The sequence below is a fragment of the Asparagus officinalis genome, chromosome 3 (genome assembly GCF_001876935.1).
Source record: "Asparagus officinalis chromosome 3, Aspof.V1, whole genome shotgun sequence".
NCBI classification, from domain to species: domain Eukaryota; kingdom Viridiplantae; phylum Streptophyta; class Magnoliopsida; order Asparagales; family Asparagaceae; genus Asparagus; species Asparagus officinalis.
The window spans coordinates 96,676,284-96,689,244 of NC_033796.1; the positions used below are offsets into that span (position 1 = coordinate 96,676,284).

Here is a 12,961-nt window from a genome sequence, read left to right on the forward strand (position 1 = left end):
GCCAAGGCCGAGCCACCCCTTGGGGTGGCCGAGCCACCTCAGGGTGGCTCGGCATGAGCCGAGCCACCTTGAGGTGGCCGGCCACCTTGAGCTGGCCACACGTGCACACGGGCACGGGCACAGTAACGAGAGCCTATAAATAGGCCAAGGGGTTCTTCATTTCAAAAGGTTGGAAATTTTGGAGAGAGGCGAAGCCCTGCTGGATTGGAGACTCGGAACTTAAAAAAGATTGAAACTTTGGGACTTCGGGGACTCACTCCTTCAGATCTGGTGCTCGGCGATCATCAACGTCAAATAAGGCAGGTGTTCGAGAGGATCAGATCTCAGATCTACGCAGGCATACTCCGGATCTAAGCTTGGTCTTAGATCCCGAGACTTGGACGATTGTTTCCTTGGTGAAACAATCCTCCCCGGCTATTATTTCCTTGGTGAAATAATACCCGTCGTACTGCGTAGATCCGACCGGATCTAGATCTCGCGGTGGTCCACGGCAAACAACCCCGGCGCAGGCAAAGAACCCACCAAGCGAGCGACCGCAAAACAGGAGCTCGCGATTCGTTCGACACAAAAGGAGAAAAGTTGTAATCTTTGTTTATTTTTATTTGATTTTCGTTGTAACCGGATCTTATAAAAAGACCGGATCTTTTGTAACTCAAAAAGTTGTAACTCAAGATGACAATGGAATCAATAGCAAAGAAAGACACGAATTTTCCAGCGAACAACGACGATGAGATATATCACTGGTTTTGATTCTTGTTTCCTCTGAGAAACGAGAATTTGTTTGAGATCTTACTCTTATTGTGCAGCAGAGGTGCTATTGAAATTTTTACTGCACACAACAAGGGTCGGAAGATAAGTTGAACAGGTGTTGTGTGTGAAGCCTGATCGATGGAGAAGATCATCAAGAAGTTGAACCCCGCGGAGGTGTCAACTTTGATTAAGCTGATGAAGTTGTCGACTGGTGAGAGCACGAAAAAACCATCGAAGAAATTGGAGCTTCCGACCATCGATCTGAAGCTTGATGGACCGAGTACTTACCTGAGCTGGTCGCGGCGGGTGAGATACACCCTTGCAGGGAGGAACCTGGAGGGTTACTTGACAGGAGAGGCGACAGAGCCGGATGAGGACTCGGAGAGAAGAGATGAGTGGAAGGCCACTCATATGTTAGTATACATCTGGCTCCTTAACTCTTTGGTCCAGTCGATCGCCGCCACAGTGGATGGCATTGAGAAGGTGAAGGACGTCTGGGAAAAGTTAAGGAGGACCTATGATGGAGTGGGGAATAACCTGAGGGTGTTCCAGATTAAGGGTGAGATCGACGCTACAGTCCAAGGAGATAGGACTGTACAGGAGTATGCCACAAAGCTGGAGCAGCTGTGGCTAGATTATGATCACTTCTCACCTCGGGCCAGCTGCAAGGACCCGGGATGTAAAGAACGGGAGGCCTTTCTACAGGAGAGGACTATGGTGTTTCTCAAAGGATTGACATCAGAGTTCGCTCAGCGAATCGCATTGCTGCTAGCTCAGCCGAAGATTCCCACACTTGAGGAGACTGTCTCTGCTATGATCTAGGAGGAGACTCGCATTCGGCTGCAGGCGGGGACAGGTGGACTTCCTGTGGTGAAGTCAGCACTGACAGCCTCTAGTAACACTGGATTTAGGGGAGAGACCCGACAGTGCTACAACTACGGTGCAGTGGGTCATCTAAGGCATGCTTGCACCAAGCCACCCAAGGAAGGAGATTCGGGTGGACGTGGATAGTTCGGAGGTCGTGGTCATGGCCGTGGGGGTCGACGAGGTGGAAGAGGAGCAGGTAACCGGGCGAATCTGATGGTAGCCGAGGGAGAAGAAGAAGCTGAGGTGGTCTTTACTGAGGAGGATCATGCTCTCCTGGCGATACTCAGGAGGAAATAGAAAGTAGCAAGGGATGGAGACTTGAGGAGTGGGACTGAGGAGGCATCAACTTCGTTCTTCGCTAGAGGCAACACTGCTACCTATGCTCATCCGACCAAAGGTACTGATGACATACTTGCTCTTGCTTCTATGTCTCCCGACAGATCATCAGAATGGATAGTCGACTCCGGTGTGTCTCGACATGTGACAGGTAATGCTAGTGAGTTCTCATCATATACTCACCTAGCATCGCCTGATAGTATTCAAACAGTTGATGGTACATTTCAGCCGGTGGTTGGTAAGGGTACAGTCGATTGTATTGGTTCTGTAACTTTGTCTAATGTTTTGCATGCTCCTTCCTTTTCGGTCAATCTTTTGTCCATTAGTGCTATCATCCTCCAACTAAAATACATTGTTTCTTTTGATATTCCTAAGGTGATTTTCCAGGAGAAGGGGACAGGGCAGAGACTTGGGACTGGCACATGGCGTAGTGGACTGTGGTATCTGGATTGTGAATGGCTGGATTCAGCGTTAGTGTCAATCATGGAGAAATCAGGAGTAGGATCTAAAATAAGTGCTGAGAGTGAGTTAATGCTTCATCACCAGCGTTTGGGACACTCATCCTTTAGTGTTTTAAGTAGATTGTATCTATCTTTATTTGAGAAAGCAAATAAATATAAACTTGTGTGTGATGCATGTGAGTTTGGAAAGCTTACTAGAAGCTCTTATGTTACTTCTGATCATAGAAGTTCTCATGCATTTGACTTGGTACATTCAGATATTTCTGGGCCTTGTTCCACAAGTTTTATGAATGGATATAAGTATTTTGTTACCTTTATTGATTGTTTCTCCCGCGTTACTTGGTTGTACTTGATGAAAAATAAGAGTGAAGTGTTTGGTTACTTTCAAAACTTTCATAGGTATGCTCAGACTCAATACGGTGCTGTGGTGAAGGTATTGAGATCTGATAATAGGACGGAGTATACTAACAAAGCGTTTGGGGAATACTTATCAGCTCAGGGAAGACAACACCAGACTACGTGCCCATACACACCAGCTCAAAATGGAGTAGCGGAAAGAAAGAATAGACATCTTTTAGAGGTTGCTAGAAGTATGATGATCTCCATGAATGTCCCAGAAATATTATGGGGGCAAGCAGTGTTGACCGCAACAGCACTAATCAACAGAATGCCCTCGAGAATGCTGGATTGGAAGTCTCCGTTTAAGTCATTGAAGGGAGATAATGGTGGGCTTCTTCCACTCAAGGTGTTTGGCTGTGTGTGCTTTGTGAAAGACAACAGGCCATCCGTCGGAAAGCTTGCCCCTAGAGCGGTGAAATACATCTTTGTGGGATATTCTGCTACTCAGAAAGGATATGTTTGCTGGAGCCCGGTGGAGAAAATGTTGTTTGTGAGCATGGATGTACACTTTCGAGAACTTGAGCCATATTACACCCGGAAGGTAACTTTATTCGTTGGTAACTCACCTAATACTGAAAATATAAGGCGAGAGGAGGAGAATAGTGAGAGATCGGTGAATGTGGAGAAATCAATTTCTGTAACGATTCCTTGGGAAGAAGAGGAGAACGAGACAAGAGAGGAGAATGAGACAAGAGGTGTTAGGTCTATGGCTCAGGGGGAGCTACTTACCTATAGTAGGAAGCGAAAACAAATTGTGGGAACAGTACCTACAGTGTCACTGGTGCCAAGTCCATTGTCAATGCCTGCCCCGACTTCTGAGACACCTACACCACCACCAGATTCCTCGCAAGGTGATACCATTCCTCTTCCTACTCCTTCCACACCAATGTCTGTACGGAGAACTACTCGTAGTAATGCGGGAAATCCTCCTGATAGATATGGTTGGGATCTTGCCCAGTTTGTAATATTCTAACATCCACCCTGCACATGGAGCATTCATTGCATCACTGGACTCTATTACTATACCTAACAATTGGCAGGTTGCAAAGAAGGACAAATAATGGAAAGCTGCTATGTACGAAGAGCTAGGGGCCCTTGAGAAGAACTGTACTTGGGAGTTAGTAAAACTACCAAAAGGGAAGAGAGCAGTTGGATGCAAGTGGGTCTTCACTGTGAAGCAGAATCCAGACGGACAGGTTGAGCGCTACAAAGCTCGTCTGGTGGCAAAAGGATATAGTCAGACATATGGCATCGACTATGATGAGACTTTTGCACCGGTGGCGAAGATGAGCACTGTTCGGACCTTGATCTCTCTGGCAGTAAATGGTGGATGAAAGCTACACCAATTAGATGTGAAGAATGCATTTCTTCATGGAGATCTGATGGAAGAGGTATACATAAAAATTCTACCAGGATTCGACACAGATCAGACAGTGGGAAAGGTCTGCAGATTAAAGAAGTCTCTATATGGCCTGAAGCAATCTCCACGTGCTTGGTTCGACAGATTTAGGCGGGCTATGATAGGTATGGGATACCGACAGATTAACGCCGATCATACCGTGTTCTTTCGACGAAATGAAGGTCACATCACCATGCTTGCGGTATATGTGGATGATATGATTATTACAGTGGATGATGAGAAGGAGATTGCCCAACTCAAAGTGAGACTGGGTAAGAAATTCGAGGTGAAAGATCTTGCCTTGCTTCGATACTTTCTTGGAATAGAGATAGCTCGAGGAGCGGAGGGGATTGTCCTATCCCAGAGAAAGTATGCACTGGATCTTCTCAAAGAGACAGGGATGTTAGGGTGTAAACCTGCAACTACACCCATCGACCAGAATTTCAAGCTGGGTGCTGAAGCTGGAGAACCAGTTGATCGTGACAGATACCAAAGGCTGGTGGGCATGTTGATCTATCTGAGTCACACACACGTCCCGATATCTCTTTTGCAGTGAGCGTGGTGAGCCGCTACATGCATGATCCGAGGAAGGGTCATATGGACGCTGTGTACCAGATTCTGAGATATTTGAAGAGTGCCCCCGGAAAGGGGCTGATATTCAGAAAGAATGGACATGTGAGCATTGAGGGTTATTGCAACTCTGATTGGGCTAGCTGTGCTGATGACAGGAGGTCCACCTCAGGATACTGCATCTTTATAGGAGGCAACTTAGTCTCGTGGAAGAGCAAGAAGCAGTCAGTGGTGACGAGATCAACAACTGAGGCAGAGTATAGAGCTATGGCCTTAGGAGTTGCTGAGTTGCTATGGTTGAAGAGTATGCTGGTGGAGCTGAAGCTGGATCAAGGAGCTAAGATGAAGTTGTAGTGTGATAACAAGTCAGCTATCAGTATCGCCAACAACCCAGTGCAGCATGATAGAACCAAACACATCGAGATTGATAGGTTCTTCATCAAAGAGAAGTTGGATAGTGGACTACTGGAGCTAAGTCATGTTTCAACTAAAGACCAGGCAGCAGATTGTCTGACTAAAGGACTTAGCTCATTAGATATGATTAGAGGATGTGACAAGATGGGCTTAGTGGATATCTTTCGCCCATCTTGAGGAGGAGTGTTGACATATTAGTAATATATAGGGACTTATTTGTAAGTTGTGTATTGTAGGGGCCTATATAAGCCCAAGTTATCTCAGCAATGAATTAGAGTTTTCATATATTTCAATTGAAACTTTTCGCAAACTATATTTCGCAATAAAGCCCTACGATCCAAATCTGACGTCAAGTTAGATTCATCAAATGCCTTTCCTACTACTTCAATATACAGGATCTTAAGTTTTGTTCATGTTTTCACAAACTCAGTTTACAAAAGTTGATCTTTTTTACCAGCCAGCCTCTCCCACAAAAGAAATATGATCCTACTTCCACAATTAAAGATTATGCATACGGTTATTCAATAATAATTTAACCATATTTTGGCCAATTTCTTATAGTTACAGCTAAGTAATTGATGCAAAAAGATTTAAATTAAATACATGATTGTGCTCAGATCTACTTTCCATAGTAAGTTATCACTACAAGCATTTGACACTTCTTGTTCAACTATAGTAACTTACTATCTACAAGTAATATAGAATAACAGACACAAAATCGAGGATTGGGATTCATCACTCAAGTTATCCCTCCATAATTCTGATTTACAGAGCCCTGCCTTTTTTCCCATCATATATACCCCGCTAATCATGTGCGGATGATGTTCACCACAGCAGGCTAAACTACTCCAGACGTTGTTGTGCCGTATAAACTAATATATATTGATAATAAGCACCACAGCTTCCTAATAACTACTTCAAAATTTTGTGAAATTTACACCGGACATTGACTATAAACTGTTCTTAGTAGTGCGGTATTACCCTTTTAGAGTTTACTATGCGAACTTCCGTAATTGACTGCCCCTCCCCCGCTCCCCCGCCCCATCCACCCACCGGTAGCGTCATTTTGTGAAAGCACCTTATAATTCTGATTGTATTTATCTCTTTATTATATATGGTTGATAGTGAAAGAGTTGCTGCATTGATGTATAAATATGTGTTGTTTGCCATGTTTTTTTTTATAATAACATAAGAAATATCTGAATCTACGGATGTCAATTCTGTGGGTGACTGATCTTCAAATATATATGATTAGGCATCCAAATTGTTCATTCATTCAATGTCCACGGAGTTACAGGCAGCCTCTAATTTTTTTTATGGGTCGACGTTTTGATCAATGATCACTTGCTATTTTTGTTGACTTGGGTAACACATATAATGCAATAGCATTATGGAAACCCTTGAATCCTTTAGGTTTCTTTTGGATTTCCAGCTTCTGAACTTTCTGAACATTGCTCAATATTGTGGGGCCAATAAGTGTTGTAGCTATACATTGTGCAATTTGTTGCCAGGACTAGTTATGCATGACTTCAGCTATTTCTCTCACAGCATATTGATTATCTCAGTGTAATTGGAGGTACTTACTATTTCAGAGTTTGATGAAGGTTCGTGTCCTTCTAAGAAATCAAATTGGAAAATGGAGGGAAATGTACATGTTCAGTTATAAAGAGAGTTGGACTGAAGGAGAAAATTGCAAGAGGAGTTAAATTAAATTAACCATATAAGTTTAATAGGTTAAATTGAACCGACATCTGTATTATCTGTGATCATTACTGGTATAATTCTTCATGTTAAAAGGGAAAGATTTTGTGAAAAATAACCCAATTTTTTTTTCCAGAATGGTAACAAGTCGTTCGAGTTACTATTAGGAAAAATGTGTGGTTAAGAGATTTGGTTATTGATTAGAGCATCTCCAACCATAAAACCCAAAATGGTGTAGTTTTTACACCAAGTTGGTGTAGTTTTTACACCAAATCACTATTCCATCTCCAACCCATTACACCAAATGTTACACCAAAAAGAATATTCCTTTTATTATTCTTATCTTTTAACATTTTTATCTATTTAAAAATTTAACAAATTATATAATTATATACTACATTACATATAATTAATTATAATAATATATTTTATGAATAAAATAAAAATATAAAAATTAAATGCTAAATCAAATTAAAATATTACTTTCATAAATTCAACTAAAGATTACATTTAACATCACAAAAGAAAACATCACACTTGCAAGCAAAAAAATAAAAATAAAATAAATGGTGTAGTTTTTCTTATTTCCTAATTTATTGCAATTAGTGTAATTTTTTTGTGTCCTAATTTTTATGTTGTATTTTTTTTATCTAAATGGTGTAGTTTTTCTTATTTCTTCATTTGATTCTAGTATTATGAAATTTTAAGTGTTTGGATTAAATTATCTATTTTTTTTATTGTTTAATGTTATTTTAATAATTATTTTATACTCTAATTTTATTATAATAGTTAATACAAAATAATATATATTATTAATACAACTATAAAAAACAAAAGAAAAAAATAGCGCTATTGCTACAGTGTTGCGCCATTCTTGGCGCAACACTGTAGCACCCCTCCAAAATAGCGCCCATTTTGGCGCTACGTTGGAGGGGGGAAAAGGGTCCAAACAGCGCCAAAATGAAATTTTGGCGCTGCATTGGAGAAGCTCTTATTGGGCAGAGAACATCATCATGAGTTTTAAATAAATAGAATTATATGCAGTCTGCTTGATTTCCGGGTGACCTTTTTGAATAAATATATGGGAATGTGGTTCATCATTTCTTAGATATCACATTGAGGCATTCTATTGCACATAAGTACTAGGGCAACTTACCACGTTGTCCAACACGTACATGTTTAAATTTTTTTCCTTTTCTTGAATGATACTGTTCTGTTAGAACTTAAATCAGGAATTGGGATAATCTGTGGGATAAATTTTTAAGGTGTTAGTCACATAGAATTGGGAAATGAGATATTTTTTATAGTGTTAGTCAAGTAGAACTTTTGTAGAACTAGAATTGTATTATTTATTTTGTGTGTTAGTCAAGTAGAATTCTACTTGAATTAGAATTGGGATAATTTATCATAATTATCCCACTAATTTTACTACCTATATATATAGCCATAAGTTCCCCTCTCAAAAATTATCCCACACATTGAAAAGAAACAATTGGGGAAAAAAGTGAACGGTGCTTCCGCGATTTTCCTATCCACGAGATCAGGTAAATTAACTTCAATGCTTTGGATTTTAATTTCAAACTTATTCATCTAATTTTGTGTCTTCATACGTATGAATGGACTCATGGTAGGGGGGGGGGAATATATGTGCTTCTACGTATCAATAGTTTTTTTAATAATTTGGTATTTTAATGGTTTGGTATGTATGCTTCCACGAGATCAGGTAGCAATCAATGCTTTGGTATTTTAATGGTTTTCTTTGTCTCTGTGCTTCTACGTATCAATAGTCCAAGCGGCGGTGAAAATATTTTTTTATCAGATCAATGTCCAATTAATTGATAGTCAGTTAATATTTTAAGAATAAAATTAATAGTTTTTGAAATTAATATACAAATTCTCAACTACACCATTTAATCCTTGTAAAAAAACGTGTCATCTTCTCCGACTTCATCAACTCCTCCGGCGCCATCAACGAGATCAGGTAAAATTATAAAATTTTAAATTGTGGCAAGTACTATTGTACATGATTAAGTGAAACTAATATATGGTTAAACAACGATCTAGCGAGGGCATAAGTATATAACTTCAGTGCTTTGGATTTTAAATGAAGTTGATGATCAGGCCTTTCATTTGCTTGTAATTAGATCAAAAAATCGATTCCTTTTTCTAATTAGATCATGGTACACAAGCTTTTATGATTAGGGTTTATATGAAATTAGGGTTTATGTTGCAATAGACAAAAATTTCATAATATCTTGTGTATGATATGCAAGCTTACATGATATGCAAGCTTTTATAATTAGAACATGATACTGCTTAAATATATGATATTAAGCTTCCACCATATTTGCACAACAATCAACTAAGTGCTAATAATACTAGCTGAAATATATTAGCATGATCCATGAAATATATTAGCATGATCCATGAATTTACAACTGTTATGATCAAGTTTATGTTGTTGTTTGTGCAACTTCAAGCTCACTTTGTTAACCATCATGTTTAGTCTGTCATCACCAATATTTTAATCCAATTCCATATTTGAGATTTTGAAAAGTTATTTTTGAATTTGTTATAGGATGGACATAAGATCACAGAGTCAGGATCAAGAAGAAATATTTCGAGGTCTAGAAAGTGAGGGACAAAAAAGAGCAAGGATGGATTATATGACATGGACTGAAGCAGAGGCTAACGAATTGCTTAGACTGTTAGTAGAGGAAGTTAAGAATGGAAATAAGCAAGCAAATGGCAGTTTTAAAAAGTATGTGATTCTGAAGAATGTGATACCCCCTCTAGTTGAAAATTTTGGAAAAGATTTTAGATATAATCATGTAATGAACAAGATAAAGCAATGGAAGAGAAAGATTGCACCTGTAGAGATCCTGATGAAAAATAACTCTGCTTTTGGTTGGGACCCTACCACACAGAAATTTACATGTCCCGACGAAGTGTGGAATGGCATTTTAGAGGTTGGGTTATGTCATGTTTCATATATATTAATTTGAACATAATATTAATTATTTTTATATGTCATGTTTTAGGCACGTCCAAATACTCCAAATCTTAAGGATAAACTTTTCGAGAATTTTGAAGATATATTGATGGTATGCGGAGATCATGGCGCTTCTGGCAAAGGAGCTATAGGTTTAGGTCCTGATGGCTTGGATGAAGCACGCTTAGAGGAAGTGGTTGGGGAGGGCATACTTGGTGCTGATGCTGAGATGGAATCTCCGGATGGAGGAAATGCTACTGTAGATATGCAACATGCTACCACCGTTCCCACTGATAATGTGCCATTATATGGTTCTGGACCATCCACTCTGAATAATGGTAAACGAAGGCGTAGGTCAATTGGTACTGCAGGCACATCCTCTGCATCTTCCCAGTTATCGTTGCAAGAGGTAGGAGAGGGAGTTGTCACTGTAGGTAAAGCTTTTCATGAGTTAGTTGATGAGTTGAGGAAGATAAGAAAAGGTCGGAATAAAGAATGGGTTGATGCTGTTATGTCTACTTCTGAATTGACTAAGCCACAAAAATGGAATATACTCAGTGACAATATCTCACAGGACATGAAGGATGCCTTTATTGACATGGATGCAAAAGACCGCTATGAGTTTCTACATTTTAGGTTGACCGGTGAGATAATGAATGATGGTAAGGATGTGACTCAAGCCAATTCTGATCCAAATGGTGAAGATTATGATTCTGATTTCCTTGGAGATGTTTAGAGGCAGTAATTTAGAAGTTTAGGATATTTATATGTTTTTTAAGATTTGTTATGGTGTTAGGATTGTGTGGAATTTCATATTGTCAAACTATTTTTCATTGAGTAGGTGGAACTTGGGATAATGTCATGTTTTTTTTTAAGATTTGGAAAGTATTTTTAGGATCAATTTCATTTCAATTTGTCAAAACTATTTATTTTTAGGATATTGCTATGCTTTTATTTATTTGTTTATATTATGTTCTTATGTTATTTGACTTGTCAGCTATCTTAGTTTGGTGCATTTAATGGATGAAGTTTCTATTATATGTATCATCCCAACAAATGATTCTTGTATGTGTAGATGAGAGTAGTGCAATATTATGTTTTTTTTTCAACAAATGATTCTTGTATGTGTAGATAAGAGTAGTGCAATATTATGTTTTCTTCTATTTTTCAGTAGTTTGGTGATTAACGATTAGCATACATATCAACATTTTTTAATTGATTGCTACTTTGTTATCAATCTCATTGTGTGCTAATAATAGAGTGCTTTATTTATTTCCTATGCACATAAGTTTCATGTAAATTGATTATATTTCATTGGTTATATTATTTAATAGGATGGAGGAAGATCAAAATTTGCCCATTTTATATTTTCATCACGAAGACTTCGATGATAATCTTTTGATTCACATAATCGAATTAGCTGCTGAGGCTGCAGATCTAATCACAAAGGTATCAGGATTCGAAGTCCTCGATGTGGTATTACAGATCTTGGTCTCACATACTTACAGTCCAAGATGGATAATCATCCTCAAGATTTTCGTAGAATTTACCGTATGTACCCAGATTGCTTCATGAAGTTATGCAATATCTTGAGAGAGCGGGGCCATATACAAGACACATACCACATTAGTGTTGAGGAGATGATTGTTATTTTTCTTCTCACGGTTAGTCAAAATCAACGGTACTCTGTTGCAACTGATCGATTTGGTCGTTCAAAATGGACCATTAGTGTATGTTTCAATAAAGCATTACATGCATTGGTATCTTTAGCATCATGCTTGATGGCATCACCCCCTACTGATCCACCTGATAAGGTTAAATCAGAATCTCGCTTTTGGCCTTATTTCAAGGTAATTATTATTGCTTTAGAATTTACACACACGCAGACACACACACGTGCACACACATGCGTGCGTGCCCCCACACATATCACTTGAGATGGTCTGACACATTGATTATTCAGGACTGTATCGGTGCAATAGATGGGACTCATATACCGTGCATGGTGTATAACATAGATCAGACGCCCTATCGAAATAGACATGGTTTTCTCTCTCAGAACGTCTTGGCAGCTTGCACATTTGATCTCAAATTCATTTATGTCTTAGCTGGGTGGGAGGGTTCTGCTAATGATGCAAGAGTCTTGAAGGATGCAATGAGTAGACCTTATGGACTTCCACTTCCACAGAGTAATAATCTTTACATAGTATTCCATCAATTAAAGAATATTTTTTAGTTTTACAATTTTTTTCTCATTCATATTTATATTCTTGTTTGCAGATAAATTTTATCTAGTTGACTGCGGCTATCCAAATAGGCTACAATTTCTTGCTCCATACCGAGGTCAAAGGTACCATCTTTCAGAGTTCGGCCCAGCTAATAATCGACAACGACCACGAAATTCAAAAGAAGTTTTCAATCATCGGCATGCGTCTCTTAATCAATTAAAGAATATTTTTTAGTTTTATAATATTTTTTCTCATTCATATTTTTATTCTTGTTTGCAGATAAATTTTATCTAGTTGACTGCGGCTATCCAAATAGGCTACAATTTCTTGCTCCATACCGAGGTCAAAGGTACCATCTTTCAGAGTTCGGCCCAGCTAATAATCGACAACGACCACGAAATTCAAAAGAAGTTTTCAATCATCGGCATACGTCTCTTAGAAATTGTGTCGAGCGCATCTTTGGAGTTTTTAAGTCAAGATTCACTATTTTCAAGAGCCAACCTCCAGATTTTCCGTATGCCACACAAATAAAGATGTTTGTTGCATGTGTAGGATTACATAACTTTTTAAGATTGGAGAATACAAATGATGACTTTGACATTTATAATCTTCCACTAGAAGCTCCACGAAATGTTGCTGATGCATATGATGACTCCGATGAAGAAGATGAGTTACAGACTCAACAGACTCAACGAGCAGCTGCGGGAGCTTGGAGAAATTCTATGGCAGAGGCCATGTGGGATGATGGAAGTCGAGTCACTCTAGGAATTTAGATTTTTATTTAGTTGTAAAATATTTTATTATTTGAGATGAATAGTGCTAGCTTTTTTCTTTCTGGATTATG

The 12,961-nt window shown here is 38.9% G+C and overlaps 3 protein-coding genes across 3 annotated transcripts; all 3 read left to right on the forward strand.

Annotated features, from left to right (window-relative positions):
* LOC109835458 lies at positions 889-1,572 on the forward strand. The gene has a single exon (XM_020403438.1). It carries the CDS (start codon positions 889-891, stop codon positions 1,570-1,572), a length of 684 nt encoding a protein of 227 aa, XP_020259027.1.
* On the forward strand, positions 3,310-10,625 carry LOC109835459 (uncharacterized protein At2g29880-like). Its single transcript, XM_020403439.1, has 3 exons — positions 3,310-3,770; positions 9,476-9,866; positions 9,939-10,625. Exons 1-3 carry the CDS (start codon positions 3,310-3,312, stop codon positions 10,623-10,625), a joined length of 1,539 nt encoding a protein of 512 aa, XP_020259028.1.
* On the forward strand, positions 11,404-12,400 carry LOC109835460. Its single transcript, XM_020403440.1, has 4 exons — positions 11,404-11,739; positions 11,853-12,078; positions 12,170-12,314; positions 12,397-12,400. The coding sequence occupies exons 1-4, from the start codon at positions 11,404-11,406 to the stop codon at positions 12,398-12,400; spliced, it is 711 nt and encodes a 236-aa protein (XP_020259029.1).